The 21619-nt window shown below is 40.3% G+C and overlaps 1 protein-coding gene and 1 long non-coding RNA gene across 2 annotated transcripts in view; both read left to right on the forward strand.

Moving 5' to 3' along the window:
* LOC145436102 (uncharacterized) overlaps positions 1 to 21619 on the forward strand; it is a 423401-nt gene that overhangs the window by 116508 nt on the left and 285274 nt on the right. The gene's annotated exons all lie outside the window — the stretch shown is intronic.
* Positions 9933 to 21445, forward strand: LOC145436073 (uncharacterized). Its single transcript, XM_080313349.1, has 4 exons — positions 9933 to 10440; positions 11047 to 11159; positions 11821 to 11985; positions 21253 to 21445. The coding sequence occupies exons 1-4, from the start codon at positions 10324 to 10326 to the stop codon at positions 21371 to 21373; spliced, it is 516 nt and encodes a 171-aa protein (XP_080169475.1). The 5' UTR covers positions 9933 to 10323; the 3' UTR covers positions 21374 to 21445.

Genomic DNA, 21619 nt, shown 5'->3' on the forward strand with positions numbered 1-21619 from the left:
TGACACGGATCAAGTTGAGTCACCAAAAATCGTGACTCGAGTCGGACTCGAGTAGAGTCATGACTCGAGTCATTACAACCCTGGTCGGACGTGACCTCGCAGCCCACTGGAGTTGCAGCTGTGAAACTACAACGCCATTTCTCCAGCGAGTAAATATTACAGAATAAGTATATCCACAGACCCTGACAGATCCTACGGGCTCGAATAAATGCGATCTCGGGCCATTTGCAATCCGGAGGCTGGACTATAGACATGTCTACTTCATGGAATACGTCATGACTTTGTGGGAGAGATAAAGTGGCATCAGAGAGCCCTAATGAAATTCACATCTATAACTAGATATAATCTTATAAACACAATGAAAGACAAACAGAAAGTTCATTGCTTAGGCCCCCCAAAAGAATATTTGACTGTCATTATTGGTCTTATAGTTTTCAATCGTGTCAACTCGATCTGAAAAAGGGTGGCTACCGTGGTGTAAACATTATCGGTCCTCATTTCTATCCTTTTACAATCTCCAACATACGGTAAAAGCAGCCTATACCTCAGTGTTTGCCGACGGCTTTGTCGCAGTGTGCTCGATTTGTCTCAAATCAAAACGTAAATACAAGTGAAATTCGTAAGAAATTGCTTTGAGACCAATAAGTCACTACACAAGTCATTCAATATGACATCCCATCAAACATACACGACTCCTGCGATCGTGATCGCGCTTGGGCGCGGGCAAAAGAAAAGGGGGTGTTTGACATTGCATTTAACATAGTTATGATGTTTCATTCGTCACCATTTACGTATATCCTCATCATTGGAATTTATGTGAGTGATAATACACATCTCATCTTACAAAAATACAAATGTTTTGAAATTAAGATGGGAAAACGCACTATGCAAAGCACGGATGTATTTCAAGAACACGTTGGAATCGAATGTTCTTTTATGTAAAAAGCGCGACCACGGTATCTGATTGCGACTCAAGAATCCTACAAGAAGTCAGCATTTCAACAACTACATGAGTTCATCCTTGGAGGTAAACAAGGAGCTGCTGTTTTCGTGCTTTTCACGAGTGCACAGAAAATTGTATCATGCCATCTCCGTCAAAAATAACGAGAAATACAAAAAAGACCGGAATAGCTGAATGTTTTGTGTCAGTGGCAAATTGATGGAGCGTCGTTGTCCTGGACATCTGACTCCAGTGTTACACGTTAGAGCTGTGAAATTTGCATCCGATTACCATCAAGTCAGAACCAAAACGCAGCAACTTCCAAATTTTATTTCGTCAAAGTTCGGAATCGGAAGTAGGCTTCTTAGTTGTTTGATCATATAATAGAATTGTTCATGATAGGTGAAGGTGGAGGAAGGTCTTTCAATAAAATCATAACAGCAAAACAGACGACGATTAGTGTCGGTTTATATATTAGTACATTTGATCACTTTGAGATGTTATGCTCCTGAAAATGTATTTCTGGTTGAGAATGGATTTATTGCTGCGACGAAAAATATTATCATATTTATTGGGGTTGTCATTGTTCTGATCTGGATATCCCATAGTATCTTCTGGCTGCGGTTTATCGCTGTCATTTATCACATTATTGGGTCATTTATTGAGAAACGTGTGGGCGAGATCGTGTTAATGACATAGCACCATGATGTGGGTGAAAAATGAAAGTACTTTCAATTTCAATAGAAAAAAAAAACAAGATCAGGGAATGACAAAGAGCTTTCAACTAGCAAAGCAGCCTCATATTTACGAAATTGCTAAATTTACAAACATACCATCATCAATCTCCATACTTCAATACGGCTATCCGTATCAAGCAGTCTGTCGGCGGTCTGTTTGTTGGTATTTAGTAATATATTTGGGTCAATCATTAGAGAATATTGGGTTTCGCGAAACCTTTTCATGTTACAGACGTTCACATGTTACGACTCAATATTGCTGTACCTCTGATGTCAAAGAAATTACCCTATTATTAAAAGGAAAGTGTCGTCGTTGTAGAAATAGCAGAGAGGAGAAAATTCTGAAGTGGTGATGGCATGAGTAAAAAATCTGATATCTTGCGCTAAGCTTGCGCGAGTTCAAGATTTTGTGAATCGGCACAAGTAGAACCGCCGCGCAGTAACTTCCAATTATCGTAAACGTATAATAGCAGTGCTTTGATATACCAATCTGAATGTCTATTACAGAACTTGCACCGAAACACCGGCAGAATCCAACGAAATAATTTGATATCGACTTGAAATCTCCCTACAAATTGTCACATATTCAACAGCTTGCTATATATCTGATGTCATACAACAACATGATGGCCGTAACAAAATTTTGTTTCAAGTGCATGGAGTCAGCTTCGACGTGATGTTACATTGGATCATTCCTATGCTGTTGGAGGTTTTCCTATAGGCTCCACCTCGCCATATAACCCGTGTAAGCGGTGTCTTATAAAAGCCTAGAAGTGGGTAGTGCTATACAAGTCGGCAGCTACGGAATAAATATAAAGAAAATTAGCCTGGTGTAAATGACCATAGTAGTCGACAGACACCATGAATACCTTAAGAAATGTAACCGTGAGTACTTTTTCACTGTAATCGTAATCGACTAGTTTGAAATGTCGATGTAATCGGAATCGGAATCGCGTGATTCAGAAGTAATCTGAATCCCAATCGATTACATTGATGAAGTAATCAATGGTAAAACAAATGGTTTGTCAGAATAAGTTATAAACCTGTAATACACCCTCGTTCGGTGTTGGGGTGACTCGAGTAATGACTTGTCGTGGCCGCAGCAGTATAGATTAATCTAGTAGAAAGGTAGGCAGTGGTGGCTTTTGGGGTGGGCGAGGTGGGCGGTCGCCCGGGGCCCCCCCTGGTCGAAGGGCCCCCCCTATTTGGATTTTGCGCTTTTTTCAAGGAGAATGACGAATAAACATGGAAAGCCGTGTACCAATCAAGAATATGATTCCGTACAGATGTGTCAATCATCATCAAATCACTGCATTTGTTAGAAAAGTCCTGTATCCCGATAATCGTCACGTCTCTGCATGCGGTAGAATTACTTAGTCTATCCTTGCACACATGCAAAACAGACATGGCCGAATCCAGGCCCTGGGCAAACCTTTTGCGGTGGTGAAAGATAGATAATAATAACCGATGCGGAAGGGGGGGTCTGGGGGAGCCCCCCAGAAGTTACGGATATATACTTATAGGCCCCCCCGGTAAGTCTCGCCCAGGGCCCCATCGTTCGTAGGGTCACCACTGAAGGTAGGCCTATCTTTGTTGCTTAGACTGCTCAGTGCTGACATTGTGCAGTGATAACCGTTACGAACACTCTTGTATGATTTACATCGAGCTAATATAGTTTATGAATTTATATTCACATGGATGTTTATAGGGGTAGTGTATTGTACCACATCAATTTGCTCAACTTTTAGAGGCAGCGTGTTCGATCCTCTGTATTGGCTGATTATAACAGACTGTAGCATGTAGCTATACAGTTACTCACTTATTTTATCAGCAGTTCTACGTGTGCGTGAGCGATACAACATATTTTTGCATGAATCTTTAACTTTATATTTGTTTGATTCAAGATCAATGGCCAATTAATCTTTCCTTCACCCAGTTAGCAAAATGTAATGACTTTGCATCATCACTCATACGTCGATAATTCTATTTGACTTGCATCGTGACTTGACTCGACTTGACTCGAATCACCTCCAAAAAAACGAGTGAATTGATTTGAGTCAAGTCATCTTTGAACATCAATTGACTTGACTCGAGTCAAAATGTGCAATGATTCGAGATGACTCGTGACTCGAAGGTATAGTGACTTGATCCCAACACTGCCCTCATTAGAAGCATACTGAAATTAGCAGTTCAGTTTATAGCAATTCCGCAGAGCAGAAGGAGCAGTTGAGCCCGGCTTTTCAGGTTCGGCAGTGCCGGGTTCGTACTAAACCCGGAAAAAATATTTCGCTCTCGAATCGGGTCAAATGGCCTTACTCGACCGATAGTCGATCATAATTTTTTACCGATTTTCGAGGTCAAATCGGTCTCGACTGATGCCACCATCAGCGTTCGGATTCTGGCCAACATACACGTAATAATTATATCCCTACCGCACATTAGGCCCCTGATAAACCGTTGAAAACGTTGAAACGAAAATCAGAAACTGCTAAATCTGCTGTATGGGCAAACATTGTATGATTGACACCACGAAAACAATCATTCACTTGTCGTCATGACGACACAGTCGATATAACACCAGGCGTGTGCTTTAGCATGGAAGTAGTATGGATAGTCCCCAGCCATGGTATTGAAAACATTTGCAAAATTCCACACAATTCTATCTTTGCGTATATTAGTCGCCACCAGGATGAAAATGTCATTGAAACATAGTTCGCTTGCACCTCTTCACAATATTATGTCTGTATCAAGCTTTAGAAGCGTAATGGTCAACGGCTGCTTCTGTAGGCATACGAACGACTGAAAGCTGGTTATCTCCAACAAAAAATAGTCAACCTTGCATCTTTAATGGAATGCTATTAGATGGAGTTGGACCGCATCATGTTAGTTTCGATTTCTAAGTGCGATCAGAACGGCGAACATTATTACAATGAGTTACTACTGAATGTGAAACTGGTACGGTAAGTATAGGTTTTATAACTTAAGCGTATAATTTGCGTAGCAACCACGAATGATTACATCCAGAAAGGGAAACCTCTCGCAATGGCATGAAAATTTAATTCCAAGCATTACATCTGATGTACTGTAGGGAGGGACGAAATAGCACTTCGGCAGCCTCTCCCAAAACATTGGTATTGGGGTCCCCATTGAGTGATAAGCCCTTCTTTCAAGTCTACATTTTCACCACTACTTGTGTGCGACTTTCCTTCTAGTCAATAATTAGTGACTTAGTCTGGCCTAATCGCACCAACCGAAATGATTCCGTAATGTATGGTTGAATCGGTCAATGATATTGGTAATTGCATACAAATTGCTAGAATTTTTTTTATCCTTTCTCAGTCCACGTCGTCATATTTACGGCGGAGCTGACTGAGGTTTTGTGTTGAAAAATTTAGGGTGAGTAATAATAATTGAAATTGATATTGAAATCGCCTATACGTACTAAACTAAAAGACGGTTTTCTCGCTGCAGCACTTTTTGGCACGCTTTTCACTGTCTCATTTTGGCCTAAACTTTATATGTCTTGGTGCGGCGTGGCACGGTCATGTCCGACGGCGGAATGCTTATTTCTACAAATCCTTAGAAATCAAATCGCGCGCAGCGCGAAACAAATTGAAATAAGTTGCACAAATTTTCAAAAAATATTCTCTAATATTTGTTCATTCACGAAATAAGTGGCGCCCCTTCGAGCTTGGCCCCCCCCCCATTTGGGTGGTTTGGGGTTCGGTAGTAACGGTCCCGTATATATGCTAGATTATGCGTATAACCACTGCACCGAATGGTCGCTGCTGATGTAAAACACTAAACTCTATGAATATTTTGCCCTGTTCGGAATACCTGGAATCAGACCAAGACGTTCACATGTTACCAATTGGTGTAGGGAGGAGTTACACTCAGACTTGATGAGTAACCAAGTACATTTTCCGAGTACTCAAGTAGTATTTGCCTATGTGCATTCCATAATCAGGTGGATATGGGTGCGGTCTACTTTCACATCTATTTCATAGTCTGTGACCTGGGATGGTCAAAGTAATCAAGAAAGCTACTCAAATACAAGTAGAAGTAGCGACGCAAAAATCTATGCCACGAGTAAAAGTGGTACTTTTAAAAGCAGCCTGAAACCACTTGAAGTAGACTTGACTGACTTGAAATCCACTCAAGTAAGAAGTACTTGTGAAAGCGATCGTAATTCGTACGCATGGACAGACCACCAAAAGCTGCAAATTGAGCGATGCGAAAGGCGCAGAGCTTGATTCATATTGACGTATCCCAGAAGGTATAAATTGTCGACAGCATAAGCGTTAGTCCGCATCATCATCATGTTGGGATTGGTTGGCATCACAATATGGAATCATAATATTACATGGTCGTTTGTATCATCGTAGCTGAATATATTGTCGAAAATAATTCCATTTGTGGAGTCATCGCTCATTTAGCATTGTCGTATGCGATGCCACGACAGAATCTACGTTTCAAACTACTTTTACTTTAGTACTTTTGAGACCTTTCTTATTTACATCTACTTGGAGTTGTTTCGGCATGTCTTCAAAAATGTATATGTCTACTTCTACTTATAATTGAGTAGAAATTCATGACATTACTTTTGCTTGCAGAATTGGCACAGACATGTAAAGGATAGATACAGCGAATCGACAGCGATAACGATGGAACTCAAAACCTCAAGCACTCAAAGTGTGGAAATCCCCAAACAGACTATCCGCGTTTTCATTGTGAATACGAGACGGTGCCCACGCTTCTGCAGTATGACAAATTACACAGCTCATTGCTCAGGTGTCTAGCAGCAGTGATGACCGCGCATAAGCAATAAGCAATGGTGCGTAAGGTAAACAAAGACGGCTGCCGGCGAGCGGCGACGCGATCCAGCGTGCGATGTAAATTCCGTTCTCTGCGATTACATCACCCGGACTTCCCCCGCAACGCAACCGGTCTACGAGAACAACGCCGATCGTACGTTACGAAACGCTTTGTAATGCTACGTCGTTGGAACTTTGAGTGGCTGTAGTAGAGTCCTATTTTTAGATCGCAGACGCACAGTCTCGCGACGGGGTCGTGAGCTAAAAATAAACTACATTTCGTAGAGTTATTCCGTTTCACATTCGTACCGGGTAGGACCACCGTCGTGATGTAACCGGCGGCGCATATTTGCAGGTGTTTTAGTTGGCAGAATGAAGTGAGCAGTGCATTAGCGTCGTAATGCCCGCATTACCGATGATATAAAGGCGAAATGTAAGGCATTCAAATGCATTCCTTGTTAATTGTAAATACTATATCCGGTTAAATTGGCGCCAAATATTCATTATCGCAACTCGACGCAAAAAGTTGGAAGTTAATCTAATGCGACATTTGCGGCTGTCTATTAGCTGTTACACCTGTCATGCGTGGTTGTGTTGTAGGTTATGCAAAGCGTCAACTCCTGTTAAAACCGCCAAATCGATTTTTACCGTTGGGTTTTTTTTGAAAGAAATGCATCTTCCCGGTTTGATAGATTCTACTATATTGTACTGTCAAACGTCGAATCCCGTTTTAGCTTTCATATATTACTGGTATTAAACGAGTTCCATTCACCTAATTTTAAACAGTTTGGTACCCAGCTTGCAGCATTGCGAAGCAGGATAAGTCACAAGTAGCAAGCGTTCCAAATTCTTAAACTAGTTCACAATTTGTGGACAATTTGCAGTTGAGATCAAAATTGAATTATATTCGGCGGACTGACCGCGAAGTTGACGCGGACCGGTGGATGGGGACCACCACCGTCGCCCGATTTCATTGCCGGTGTGATAGCGTACTAATGGGCTTCTTGTTCGGTAGGTCGTTCGTTCAATCCCTGGCTGCGTCGGACCAAAGACCTGACTAGTGTGTTGGTGATATTCATGATGTTTTTCGACAATGATGGTCATCCACATCAGACGGATATTCTTTATTTGATTCCGTAGCTCCCGACTTGTAGCATTGCCTAAATTCTAGGCTTCTCGCTGGTACACCTGGTATCCCTGGCTTTCCGGCGTGGCGCTCACCATTTCCAGGATAGCGTAGAGGCGTGGGCCAAGACTTAGAAAGGCTTAGAAGGCTATATCTGAACCTTCCTTGTCGAGCCGCATGGGGACATAATGCACTCATGGTATGCATACTCGCAGATCGTGTGTGTATATATATCATGAGTCGCGGTATATGACTCAAAAACATCAATGACAACAAATTTAAAATGCCGTATTCCATTCCGCACTCCGTAGACATTTCGCAAACGTAATCGAATTAAACCTGGAAATCTTTTGCAGCACTCTGAGGATATATGCCCGCAATATTGAGCAAACTCTCGGTTTAAAATAAGAGCATGGACCTCAAAGAGATATCGTCATGGCATAATTGAAGTTTCGGTCAGTGTATTTCAGGTGCTATTCAATATAGTGGTAATATTTTACCTTGACGATTGCGGACAGCTGAAATCGCAATATCATTGTTATTGATGAGAATACATAATGAATTTCAATTCGACACCAGCACATCAAACATATTGTATTTTATTTGGTTGACGGCTGTGAAATGCGCATACATTAATTTAAAGGACTGAATTGGATTATTAGGCATTGTAAACTTGAAAAGGAATGAATGGTCTATTGCAGGGGTGTCAAACATACGGCCCGCCAGATGGTTTCATCCGGCCCACGACGCGATTTTGAAAAAAAAGGCTTCATTGTCCAGCACATTTTTAACAAATGGTGAGATTGTTAGTACGAAATACTTTCATTAAATAATCCATCAAGACGGAAAATATCGACAACGTTCATAGCCACATTATAACCATGGGACAGTGGTGTTGTGGTTACTCTGTAGTCACTATCAGCAACAAGTCGCTTCCATTGACACCCAGCTCCGAGAAGGCAAAAAAGTGCACAGCGAGTTCAAATTTTTATGGAAAATGGGCCACAAAATAGATATTTGCAGAAGTGAAAACGTCAGTTGGAAATCGGCTTGTGCAGGTTACATGGAAAATATAATTATGACACAAAAATATGATTTAAATATATGTGGTCACACGCATTTTGCGCTTATGACTTAACAGCTCTTCGGCCTCCATAGAAACCCGAATCGCGGTGTAAAAATAATGAACCAAATTTCAACGTCTACGTTTACGGTTGAATCGCTTGTATTCCTCATGCATATACAAGACTATATTGTGAGATTACGACTAAAACAAAGCAATCATATAGCAATATGCCAACGTATATCATCGGTAAAGCCACTGCTTTAGCAGTTTATCTAACTGTTCAACCGGCCAATTCCATTGTTGATCGAATAGGACCCGATTGTCTTTGATATACCATAATTATTATTGAGTATTCAAGTGAAAAACAAGGCAATGGATTTTGTGGTAACATTTCGGAATCATTTGACTGGTCCGGCCCGCGAGTGCTCTGAAAGTTTGAATCCGGCCAGCTTTGCAAGTTGATTTTGACACCCCTGGTCTATTGACTATACATTCGGCTCAATATGCAAACTGGTAGTACCGAACATATGCCTGATCTTCATTCTACACTATACGATATCATGAAGGAATTTTCTTTCTGAAATATCCCTCGCTCAGTTTATATCCAGGTGAGGGTCGGCAACCTTTTTTGCACTGCGGACCTTTTTGAAAATAAGATTTTGTCACGTACCAGTCTTCATAATGTACAGATGTTCAACATGAAGATCTATTGCAGCTCACGCACTATAAGGTGTCATCCCCGCCACCTCATCTGCGTAACTTAAAAAAAAAAGCCTAGAAGTGGGCCGTGCTACAAGTCGGCAGATACAGAATCAAAAATAAGGAATATCGACCTGGTGTAAATGACCATAGTAGTTGACAAGCACCATGAATACCACAAACAGCAACAACAACAACACTATAAGTTCATTATTCAGTGTGAGATTTTGTTTGTTTAAATATAACTAGAGCTAGCCTCGCACCGTGGAATTATAGAAATGAATGTCGCCCGCAACGTATCTTTCACTGTGAAATTTCTTGTAAAGAAAGGATGCCCGCGGTAGTAAGTAAGTAATAAACATGTTTAGCGATTACCTTTAATTATTTTAAATCAATCTGTGATGTCGACTACTATAATTCTGAGCCTTTACTTAACTTTAAAAAACATACGAACTTTTCTCGGAGGTTGCCAACAACTGTAGCAATATCAACTGTAGCATTACCAATACCAGCAATACCAATAGCTTTGCGTAGGAGTCATGTCCATGTCCAGTCTTCAATCTATTGCACACGCTTTAGACCACGTCGTACACTCTTTAACCATGCTCAATCGCACTCCAACATGAAAGCCATAATTGCAGCGCAAACGTCGTCTCTCATGTGAACCACTGCAATATAAGCGAAATCTATTTATTGTTCTGTTGGTCATAGCTAACGGGTGAACTGGCATTTATTTTATTTCTTACTAGTTGCAGACGTACAATGTCATCCATGCTGAGCATCCACAAAGCCGAAATAACTGTGTTGGTTTCATACCATTGAACAAAATGGCGATAAACACCCGGTCGTTTGGCAACAAACAGTGCATCGCATGTAGCAAAGGAACACCCCTAACTTGAAATTCGCCGTAAATAAGTTATGAAGCTCTATATTCGCAGGACATGGAAGTTCCACCACGGCAAAGAACAAAATGCGGACCGGTATTCGTTACCACGCCAACTTTTACAGCTTCAGGCAGCAAGAACTGTACGAAGCGACACGAGATGAAGAAACCATCGGTATATATATGATCTCGAAATATCATTCTTGTTGTGGAACTATACGCTTGTCACAACCTTGTGAACCTTGTCATCCGATCCGGACTAGCGATGTATTACAAAAGCCTAGAACAAAAGTGAGCAGTTCAGGAATAATAAAATACTATCGGAATGGTATAAAATAACCAACGATGTCGAAAACCCATGAATACCAAACCAAAACAACAACAACGTGTTGAAGATCCTTTACCATGGTTAAACGACACTAAGTTTCGGACCGGTTATAGAAAACGAATTCCATTTTCGTTCAAGTCCTAAATCCATATAAAACTGTCCACTTTGTCTGGTGCATGTCATAGTGATCCAGAGGTGGATGCCCGCCTTACTGACTGACTGTATGAAGCCGTTTCGACTCATTCCTATGTCCTCATATAGTACGCAATTCTTTTATATTTCGAATAGGCGAAATTGCTAATGAAGCGATATTGATATTCATGAACATAAGATGCAGGCTACCAATATATAGTCACTAAGTCAGCCTCCCGCATAAGAGGCTTGAATTCAGCAGTTTGAGCAGTCAAATAGAGATGATGATAATCATAATGATTTGCACATATTATGTTACAGATGAGAAATCAGTCGGTAATCTATTTCTTCGTGATATTGTCAGTGATTATGTACACCATATCGCTACCGCTTAATGGAGGGCATCGTTATCTATCAAGAGAAAGTAGTCTAGCGTAAGTATTAGATTACGAACTAGGGTAGGCGATTTAATCGCTCGTTAAGTGCGTTGATGGTGATTAAATACCCCCTCATGTTTGCGATGGAGCATTCCTAATATGACCCCGATTGACCCAGTGATACACCGGAAAGGGTAGCCTATTTCCATAACATGTTTTCAATGTGTCCATATTCTCTTGTAACTACAATAAAACGTGACGAATTGAAAGATCGAGGTGTGTTTGTGCAATTAGTCACCGTTCTTATGTTTCATCAGGTCGGATTAGCTGTTGGATGCGTTTGCGTAAATGAGCCATAACCTGAGATAAACTCTGTAAAGCTAACATGAATATGATATACCCCCTGCATGCAATTATGAGTGATATATCGCACGGTAGTATGTCAATTCATCGTAGTTAAAATACTGATCTTACGTAGGAGATGATTTCACACAGCAATCCATTCGACTCATATTGCTTGAAACATTTGATGAAGCGTGGGAAATTTATTGAAATGTGCATAGCTGTAAACCTTGCAACAAGCATACAACAGAGGAGAAACTGACTTCTCAATCTCTTAAAACACCAATTCAGCTTCTATCCCCCCCCAGGACGAGATAATATACTTGCAGAAATCATTAAACCTGGGCAGTGTGCAATAACAATCGAAAATCTTCAGGTGGTTGAAAAAGAATTGCCAGAAAACATCGACCACAAGATTACTCAACACGTTTGCGCCGCACGAAAAACAGGTTTGGGAATGCGTCCACTACCCAAGGATTCTGCATGTTGTAAATTGCAACGCACGGTGCCACGATCCGCTAAATAGGAGATACATGACCACGTAAGCATCTATAAATCGATTTCAGTCGTTCAAGAGACAAAGTGCTGCTCAGATTATTCATGATATATTTATGAATGTATAGATTGAGGATTTTTACTCGCTACCCACGTGTACGCTGAAGATTTGAATGGAATTGAACTAAACCTTTGAGAGGCTACATCAGTGGTTCTCAACTAGGGATGGTGTGAACCTCTGAAAAGTTCAGGTTCGTGCGAACGCGAACCTTTTTGAAGGGTTCTGTGTGAACGCGAACGTGAACCACGTGACGTCACGCGACGTCATATTCGTAATTCCAACCTTCATTTCAGTGAAGTGATAGCCTATATTAATGTACATGTACATGTACATATTGTACATGTACACGATACCTAACGACGACTCGGGCCACATAATGTCCCAATGCTGGTACATATTGACGTTTGAAACGTCGCCAAATGTATCAACTGGGACAATCAAATGATATAATCGATGATGAAATCGATGTCTGCCGACGCTTACGCTATAATGTTCAAAGCCAGACCTGACAATGTATTCGGCGTCTGAGTATTGCTACGTTGATATTGAGCCGAGTGTAAAACGGGTCTCTGTAGTTGCTACCGATATTACCCCTTTAACAAGTTATACATCAGTAGGCCTATACCCAGACACTCCATAATCGCACGGATTTAGTTTTTATGATACAAAAAACATCTGAAATCAAGATTGACCCAGTAAGTACGTCTGCTAATTTTTTTTTCACATCAGACAATGATATCAATTTCATTGATTGGTTGAATAAGCATCATTCGCTGACTATACCTACATGTAGTGTATTTGTGCGATTGCGGGTCAAGCTCACAACAGAGAGTCACTAAATATTCACAGACGGAACGCTGGATATAACGAGCAAACTTTCGTAACAAAGCAGATATAATTCTTGAGATTGTCAAGGTGCATGCTCGATAGTGTTTATTATTTTATGCTGCCAGCGCCATGGATAGAGTGGCCCGCAGTTGAAATGCAACAAATTTTAACCAGATGTTATAAGGAAGTGAAAATTGTAATAAATGAAAAAGGTTCACAGTGCAGAACCTATACCAAGGTTCGTTTGTGAACGTGAACCTCAAAATTTCCGAGGTTCACACACAGAACGCGAACGTGAACCTCACGTTCACACCATTCCTATTCTCAACCTTTTCGTCTCCGAGGACCCCCAAATTTTTTGTTCAAATTTAGCCCAATTATCGTGCAACCGTCACCATTCTTTTGCAAATATTAACTGTAGGCTAGTTATAAACGGCAATGAAGGACTTTTCTTGATAATAACATCATACTATTGATGTAGAAATGGGGTAGACTGATAATATTTCAAAGCGTGATTCTGCAGTTCTTTAATACGTGATCGTGTCTTCAAATTCCGCGCCTTCGATTTGATACGAACGAGTGCCAAAATCCATTTCCACAAAAATAGTTGTCGGCAAATGTAATAATAACGGGCAATGCTTCCAATGACACCAGTAGGCATGATCGCAACGGTGCCAAAACAGGAAAAGAGATTTCTTAATGAACATAAAGTCAAGCCTAGTCATTTCTATCTAGCGGCTCAGCTTGAAGTTATTCTGGAATAGGGCTTATGTATATCCAATGATATATATACAATGATTGGAAACTGCCACGCCCCTTAACGCTATAAGATAGTTTCCCGGCGAAATCAGTCCGTCGCGGGATATGCTTGAGTACAGGAACGGAATTGCGTATGTCGACTGTGGTGGGGTGCTGCGATCGGCCTTGCTGGCATACTAATTCACTGATTTTCCCCAATCGGTTTAGTTTTTGTTGGTTTCTTGAGCATAGTGAGGCAGTGCTGCATAATAGGATGTAATACAACTTTTAACAATGCACATTTATCAAAGTACAGACTAGCTGCGAGGTATTTTAGCATCAGTTGCAACCATGCATTTACGACACAGCCTAAAGAATTTATAGATACTGTGGGTGAGCGTCAATATAGATGTACAGAACCTGGAAGGATTGTTGAAAGAGGATTTGAAATTTTTCTGGCAGCATTTACGTCACCTGATTTTTTAAAAGAGAAGGGTTGATTACGATAATTGTGTGAGCAACTAAGTTGTTTTAGATAGTATATATTGTAATATTGTGAGGCTGAATTCACCAAGGGCCGAGTTCACTGGCAACCATAGTATCAGTATAGCGATTGTACCTTCATAATATAATATAAAATCGAAACTAACATTGTACTGATTGGTAAAATGCTAACAGATATAACTTTTTACCGGGTCAGGCCGTTGAATTCACATTCCACATCAATGATGAGAATCGGCATTGTTCCAAACAATATTCCATCGGCAAAACAATGCACTAGAATGATATTGAGGATAATCACTCCATAGTTGGTATTGTGCACATCGACCTGGCGTGATATGTCGTACTACTCTCAATAGTTGAATCTTTCACACCGCGGTGTCCGAAAGCGTAGCTACCAATGCCCATTTATTAAAAATATACCTGGTAAACGTTTTGGCACTTTGATATGAACTACCCGTTGTGAAGTGTTCCCCATGCATTGCCTGTAAACCATGAAAATTAACATGGAGTACTCGTTAAGATTGATAGCTGGAAGGATTGTACAAAATAGATGATTTATGCATTTGTGTACGTCTATGGTTTTTTTTATGTATAACCTTCATAACTTTTCGCCATTTGCATCACGCTTTATGACCTGAGCATGAGCATCAACTTGCATTGTATGTGCTGCTACCCAGGTTATTTTTCCAGCAATGTAACTCCACAATCATCCAATGCCAAATCTCTCTCTTGAATATGCACATTGCTCATATATATTGCATATGCGGCAGTACGGAAAATACTTGACGGATTGAATAAATAACTTGATTTCAATAGTAGTTGACTGGCAAAACTGTGACATAACAAATTCCCATTCTGTAAATGTCTAATGCATAAATTTTTTACAGGATCGTTAACATTTTTTTATAAATTATCGTCCATTCTAACTTTCAAGAAAAGATTGTTCGTGTATTGAAACAGCCGCAAAGCAACCCACAGTCGCGAGGAAATTGAAAAGGATTCAGGGATCCTAATAAAAGTGCAAATCATTATCTTATCGGATTTCGGCACGCCAGGCCGTCCATGAGAAGCAACCATTTCATGTTCCACTTTGCTTCAGACATTGAGATATTTCCAAAGATTGTAGTCAATATGAATGTTACTTTGACGAATGGTGCCGGATTGGATTGATACTCATTGGATCGATTGATGCAGAGAAAAATAGTCTTGCTGAAAGACTATGCATATTATTCGAGTACGATAGAGGTGAAGAGATGGACACTACAATGCAACCTGTGGATAATTTCGTGTGCCTTGTGAATATGACAACCAAGTTCAGCTACAACTGCCATTTAAGCCATATTGCATTCCAGATAATATTTCTTCACTTGTACTAGCTGGAAAAAGATATGCCGCTACTGCGAAACTGGAGATATTCTTATGCCCCAGAAACAGCAACGAAATTCGTGAGCAGGAAAGCTTATCAAAGAGACAAGAAAACAACATCAATGATAAATTTGATACGGACATTTTTGCCAATCCATCGAGCAGACTACCTCATTATCACCAAGAGATTGAGTCTTGATCCGTTATTGGAATCATTTTTATTCTGATCAGGAAATCTGGCCGCACCTGCGATATGGTAATTTTCAAAGAATAATTGATTTCTAAAGAGGCTTGAAACATACTAGTGTTCAAATGCCATGGTACTTGATGCTTGAATGCCCTCCGATGTTCAACGTCATGTGAGATCGCTGCTCTACCATCTAACTGCTGTCCTGATATTATCATTAAGAGAGGATAAGAAAGCTCGAAAAAATAACATTTGAGAATATATATTTTTGTTACGTGACAAGAAACATTGACGTTATCAACTACTAGGCACAGTTATTCGATTGTTCGTAATAGCACAGCACAGTTTCATAAATTACGACAAAGATAGATGCAGACAGTACATTTATCGAATGGCTTAAACATAGGTATATCTGATATTGTAATTTGCATAAATATGAAAATCCCTTTTTGCTACATATTCACTTGACTTAAATGCTTTCCGTTAACTAGGATTTTGGTTCTTGTTATTCTGAATTTAGATGACAACAAGTCTGACATGATAACAAAAGTTGTTTATGCAGTTTTCAAGTGTTATAGTAAATGAAATACCCATACCCCGTATAAACTTCTCAATGATATTATGGTGTTGGTATCCTCATTGAAATTTAGACACGACTAGTATCAGAGCATTAAGGAGTCCATGAAGAGGTGAGGTATTTAAGCTGTTCAAAATCCTGCTTCTGTAATACCCATGCGATGACACATTGTTATGATTCTCGGATTCGATCAACTTCTTCCATGATCACCTGGACCGTTGAGGGAATAGATGGTGATGTGTAAGTTCGGAGATTTGTTGAGTGAAGGGGATTGTTGGATAGCCTCTATTCCGTCCCATTCTTCGAAGTCACCATCTTGCAAGTCAGCTATGATTGTAAGAGTTGACAGACAAACTGGACTGGACATGGACAACATTACAATTTAATGACTATACAAAGTATATGCTGTGAACAATCATTTATAGATCATTGGCTGTGTACAAGTCCATCAAACCTGACATGGACAACATGGACAACAGTTCATGGACATGGACAACCTATTGTGGGTCGCTCTTGCGCACACATACACTTATAAGATATACCATCATATCATGGTAAATTGTACTCATGAAGTACCTTAGTTTGAAAAAGTAGGTTAAGACCAGGTTTTGCAGACGTTTCTTAGTCAATTGGATATTGAAATCTACTTGTTGAAGCAGAAAATGAACGGTCTGAAAAGTACACGAGTAGTATGAAGAAATGAGTTAGACTTTACTTTGTATACATCTGTTAGTCAATTGTATACTGTATCTAAAAGCTGCTGACGATTACTCCTGATATGTATCAAACAAAAATATTTTTATTTTTATTCATTTGTATATATGAGCATTCGGATCACAAGATGAATGTCCGTAACAAAGGAATAATGACTATTATTACTTCAAAAACGTGATGCTTTTTGCGATATCCTCAAGTAGGTTTTGCCAACTTTCACAACTTCAGAAGGCCTGACTCCAGAGTCAGTTTTAGAACCTGCCTGAATTGACGTGAAAAAATTAGAAATGACTTCGTGACTTGATTAAAAATTTGTAATGACTTGAAGATAGTGACCTGATCCCAACTCTAGCTCGTACTATGAAGTATCCACCTTTATTTGATACTGCGAGACCACCTCCGATCACAATGTTCATCGCGTAGGCACACTGGTACATCAGTTTCGTCTGAATATTAAGCCATGCTACTGGTATTGGCCAAAACCTGTACAGTATGTACACAATTCACGTGCAAAAGAGGTCTCGATAAAAAACTTTTCACTACGTTAACGCCAGTTCCTGAAGAAAGATTGCTGGCGAACCGTTTGTTTACATCGATTTCATTCCTGTAGTGAAGCATGACTCGCGACGCGCTCAAACGCAGAGCTCACTGGAGTTTCCAATCATTGTATATATATCATTGTGTATATCACAGGAGAAAATGGATTTTTGAGAACATTTCGAAGTCACCCTAATCGACCTTACTACTTCAAGTTTTTTTTTCACATCCATTTTTTCCACAAACCCCAACAAAACATCTGTAAACACCAATATGTTTGTATAAGAAGGCTATTGGCTACGAAAATGAGTTTGTACTGTTATTGCTTGTGAGACGGCAATTATGTTGATGTGAGTCATGAAGTTTTAGCCGTAATGGAGCACAAACTGGCTCGTGATTCCCCAAATATAACAAAAAAATAGGTTATCACCCGTTTTGCAAATTTAGAGGTTTCGCAGACCCCCGGTTGAGAACCACTGGGCTACATCATAGAACGGTCAGTAACAGCAGTTTATTCAATGGCCACCGCTTAAAAGCTTAAGCATCATGGCCCGTGACTGAAGTGTCAACCGTCAAACAAATACCAGATGTTATCTCACTGGTTTCCCTGTATCTCAACCAGAATTCGGGATGGATAATATGCTGAGGTCTATGCTTTAATGCCACGCGATCTACCAATACAACCTATGCTATCGATCTGGTTGAGCATACCTATTGCAGAATATAGGTATAAGCTATTGCTGCGGAATGGACTAGAGCGCGGCGGATCGGCAAATTCTCTGGCGGGACTCTGATTCTGTTTCTTGAATTCTCTGGTGCGGTTCCGGCCCGACTCCTAGGCCGGATTCGTGAAATGACCGTGATCCGATCCGCAATACTCCGATGATAATCATCTACGAGTATTTATTTTTAGTTAACTACAAAAACAGTACATTGTATGGTACGGATTCAGGTTATATATTGAATATTGCAACAACCACAAGATAATTACAAAAATACTCAGTGTTGCATTGAACACAGGTTTGTAGGCGACTATGGTGGTATATGCTAATTGGTAGTAACACAGTCATGCTCATCAATAGCCTAAATAGCGATTATGAGCATATCAAAAAAGTATGATCCGGCTCGGAGCCGGTTCCGGCCACAAATGAAAAAGTCCTGCCAGATATCCAGTCCTGCCACGGTTCATGCCTTGCTCTAATATGGACTGGTAGAGGTATGTATGCAACGGAAGCGCACGCGAACTATTACACGATTCTTCAAGTGTCTTTGAGGGAGTTACAAAACAATGTTTTTTTGTGAACTAACAATCAGGAAGGAGGCGCTGGGCAGTCCTCCTGACAATGTGATTCCGGTTTTCATCTTATCAATAGAGCGATTTTTTTTAATGTCCAAAAAAGTCAAACTTTTGTCAAAATTGTAGCGTTAGGACGAAAAATGGCAAAATTATTTACAAAGTTAATTTTTTATGCAACCTGCATTTCCTTTGTATCCTGGATGTTTGCACTGTGGATGAACTTATCACTCTCTGCGTGGCGCAGCCAGCATTAAAAAAAAACGCAGTAAACGAGCATGTAACTTGTCGGTCAACAACGATTTTACACGCGTTGTTACAAAAGTTTACTCGAATTATTTAGCTTTCCTTTTGTGAATATTTAGTGACTCTCTGCTGTGGGCTTGACCCACAATCATACAACATCAAGAACGAAATATACCACATGTAGGTAGTCAACGAATGATGATGCTTCAACCAATCAATAAAATTGATATAAATAATACATCACTTTCTAATGTAAAAAATCTACCAGGCGTACGGGATCCATTTTGATTTGATATGTCTACTGCAGTGGTTCTCAACCTTTTTGACCTCGCGACACCCTTTCAAAATGAAAAAAGTTCGCGGCACACCATCACAGTGGTTCTGAACTTTCTTGGCTTACGGCACCAGTAAACTACCAGAATACTTAGTAGCACCCAGTAGTAATGCCGACTAATGTGACCGCCTCTGCAGTCAATCCAAAATGTTTCTGTACTTCCGTTTTTTTAATAAACTTCTCCATTTTAATAATTCCAAAAGTAAACTTTTGTACGTAAAGCTTCCCTTATATAGCTTACTAGGCTGTGATAGAAAGTCGTCGTGTTCCTCGGGCCAGAATATTGTTCCTTCGTGATTACCACAAACAGGGCGTATTCAACTATTCATACGAAGGTAAAAGGGTTGATTTTAATATACGACTTCACAGAAACTTTGGGCTGCCCTTAAATACGATTTCATAAAATTTGTTTGGCAATAAATCTGCCCACTGCCGCATTGGGTCGAAGAGGTCAAACACCATCGCCGCTAACGAATACTGAGGCGTAGAGCTGTAGGGAATACCAGGCAATACAATGCATTTTCACGCAGATCGTGTACCACGCGAGAGGATATCCATACCTCACTAGTTCTAATGGCAGCCACCCGCAGTTCAATTATACTTCCAACAAACCAATAATGTAACCTAAGCGGCGAAGAGGTTTGTTAACTGATATAATTTGATCTACCTTACTTCTCAATTCTCATATTCGTCGACCGTAACACAACGTTGTGCTACAAGCCTACGTTTTAGCGGGAGTGCCGGCACGACAGTTAGCAATCACAATATGGATTGCCATGCTTGATATTCGAATTTGTAAACGCGAACGTCAATCCCAAATAAGTTGATTTATCGCTGGTGATTGGGGAGACTGTGAGGATTAGAAAACTGCATTGTCATTCACGCGCCGCCAAGTCTGTTCTATATTGTGCAAAACTGAATTCAGCCTTCAAGGCACGCGATCCGCCCGGCAAAGCGAATTCGAGGGGATATTGATTGCGGGCATAATATCAATTTTGATTTGTCAAATCTACAAACTCCACATCAAGCTCGGTTTACATTATATATCGTTTGCTATGGACTAGAATTATTTTGCGCATAATTTCAAAATTCTGAAGAATTCGCTCGCGGCACACTTGCGAAACCTAAATGGCACACTAGTGTGCCGCGGCACATCGGTTGAGAACCACTGGTCTACTGTATCATAAAAATCAAATCCGTGCGACAGGGCTGTTGGCTACTGTATAACTTGTTTATGGGTTAGTTTCTGTTTTGGGGTTTATCGGTATCTATTATAGAAACCAGTTTTACACTCTGCTCACTATCTACGTTGCAATAGTCAGACGGCGAATACATTGTCCGGTCTCGCCTAGACCGTTACGGCGTAAGCGTTTGTTCGATTGCAAGTCCTCGTCGAAATTGTTGGCAAAGCGAAAGAACATATTGATTCTATTGAGTTAATGTAGCAATTGATTGCTCCAGTTGATACATTTGGCGAAGTCAGCATGTACTTCAGCATTGTGGCATAATGTGACCTGAGTTGTCGCCAATTATCGTGTACACTGTATGTGTATGTACATTAATATATCATTTCACTGAAATGTAGGGTTGGAATTAGCAATATGACGTCACGCGACGTCATGAAGTTCACGTTCGCGTTCACACGAATCTGAACCTTTCAGGGGTTCACATTATCCCTACTATCTACTAACTACTTCGTAATATCAGACAGTTCCAACCAAAAATTAAAATAAGCAGTACAATTCCAAGATTTTCAGGGAAAACATATCATTTACACACGTGAGGTCAAAATTAAGTTTTTTAAGGTAGGAAAAGTCAAAATTGTAATTTTTGAGGTCAAAATCTTTCGTTGCTAAGGTGAAAAAAATCGCCCTACTTATCAATTAGTTGAAATACTATTAATCATGCAATTGCTTTCATACTTGCAGAGGATACATCATTGCTACAAGGGACATGCGGATCACACTAGTCAACCCGTCAAATGGGTGTGAGCATGTGACCTTGGCTTTACCAACGATGTGTGAATGCAGAGCCGATAGTGTCGCATAAAATTAATTGACGATGATGATGACGCCACCACCACCGACAAAACCAACCAGCAGATGTGCTGCTGTTGATCAAGGTCCAGCCGAATCTATATGATTTTATGATCATCTGAAGTTGATTAGGTAGGGCCATCCCTCGTAAATGTATGCGCTACTGGACGCCGAATGGTTAACCGCGATTTTAACAACTTTCATTTTCATCATAAATATAGTCACATAAACACATTTCATGCAGAATTTTCGAAGCATC

This window comes from Botryllus schlosseri, chromosome 3 (genome assembly GCF_051294905.1).
Source record: "Botryllus schlosseri isolate E-star chromosome 3, Bs_hap1, whole genome shotgun sequence".
Lineage (NCBI taxonomy): Eukaryota > Metazoa > Chordata > Ascidiacea > Stolidobranchia > Styelidae > Botryllus > Botryllus schlosseri.

Excerpts from the sequence above, each read along its gene's own strand:
- LOC145436073 (XM_080313349.1), top strand. The coding sequence starts at position 10,324 with ATGGAAGTTCCACCACGGCAAAGAACAAAATGCGGACCGGTATTCGTT. Across the intron at positions 10,441-11,046 it reads ACGAGATGAAGAAACCATCG|ATGAGAAATCAGTCGGTAAT; the intron begins GTATATATATGA and ends ATTATGTTACAG. Across the intron at positions 11,986-21,252 it reads AATAGGAGATACATGACCAC|AGGATACATCATTGCTACAA; the intron begins GTAAGCATCTAT and ends TCATACTTGCAG.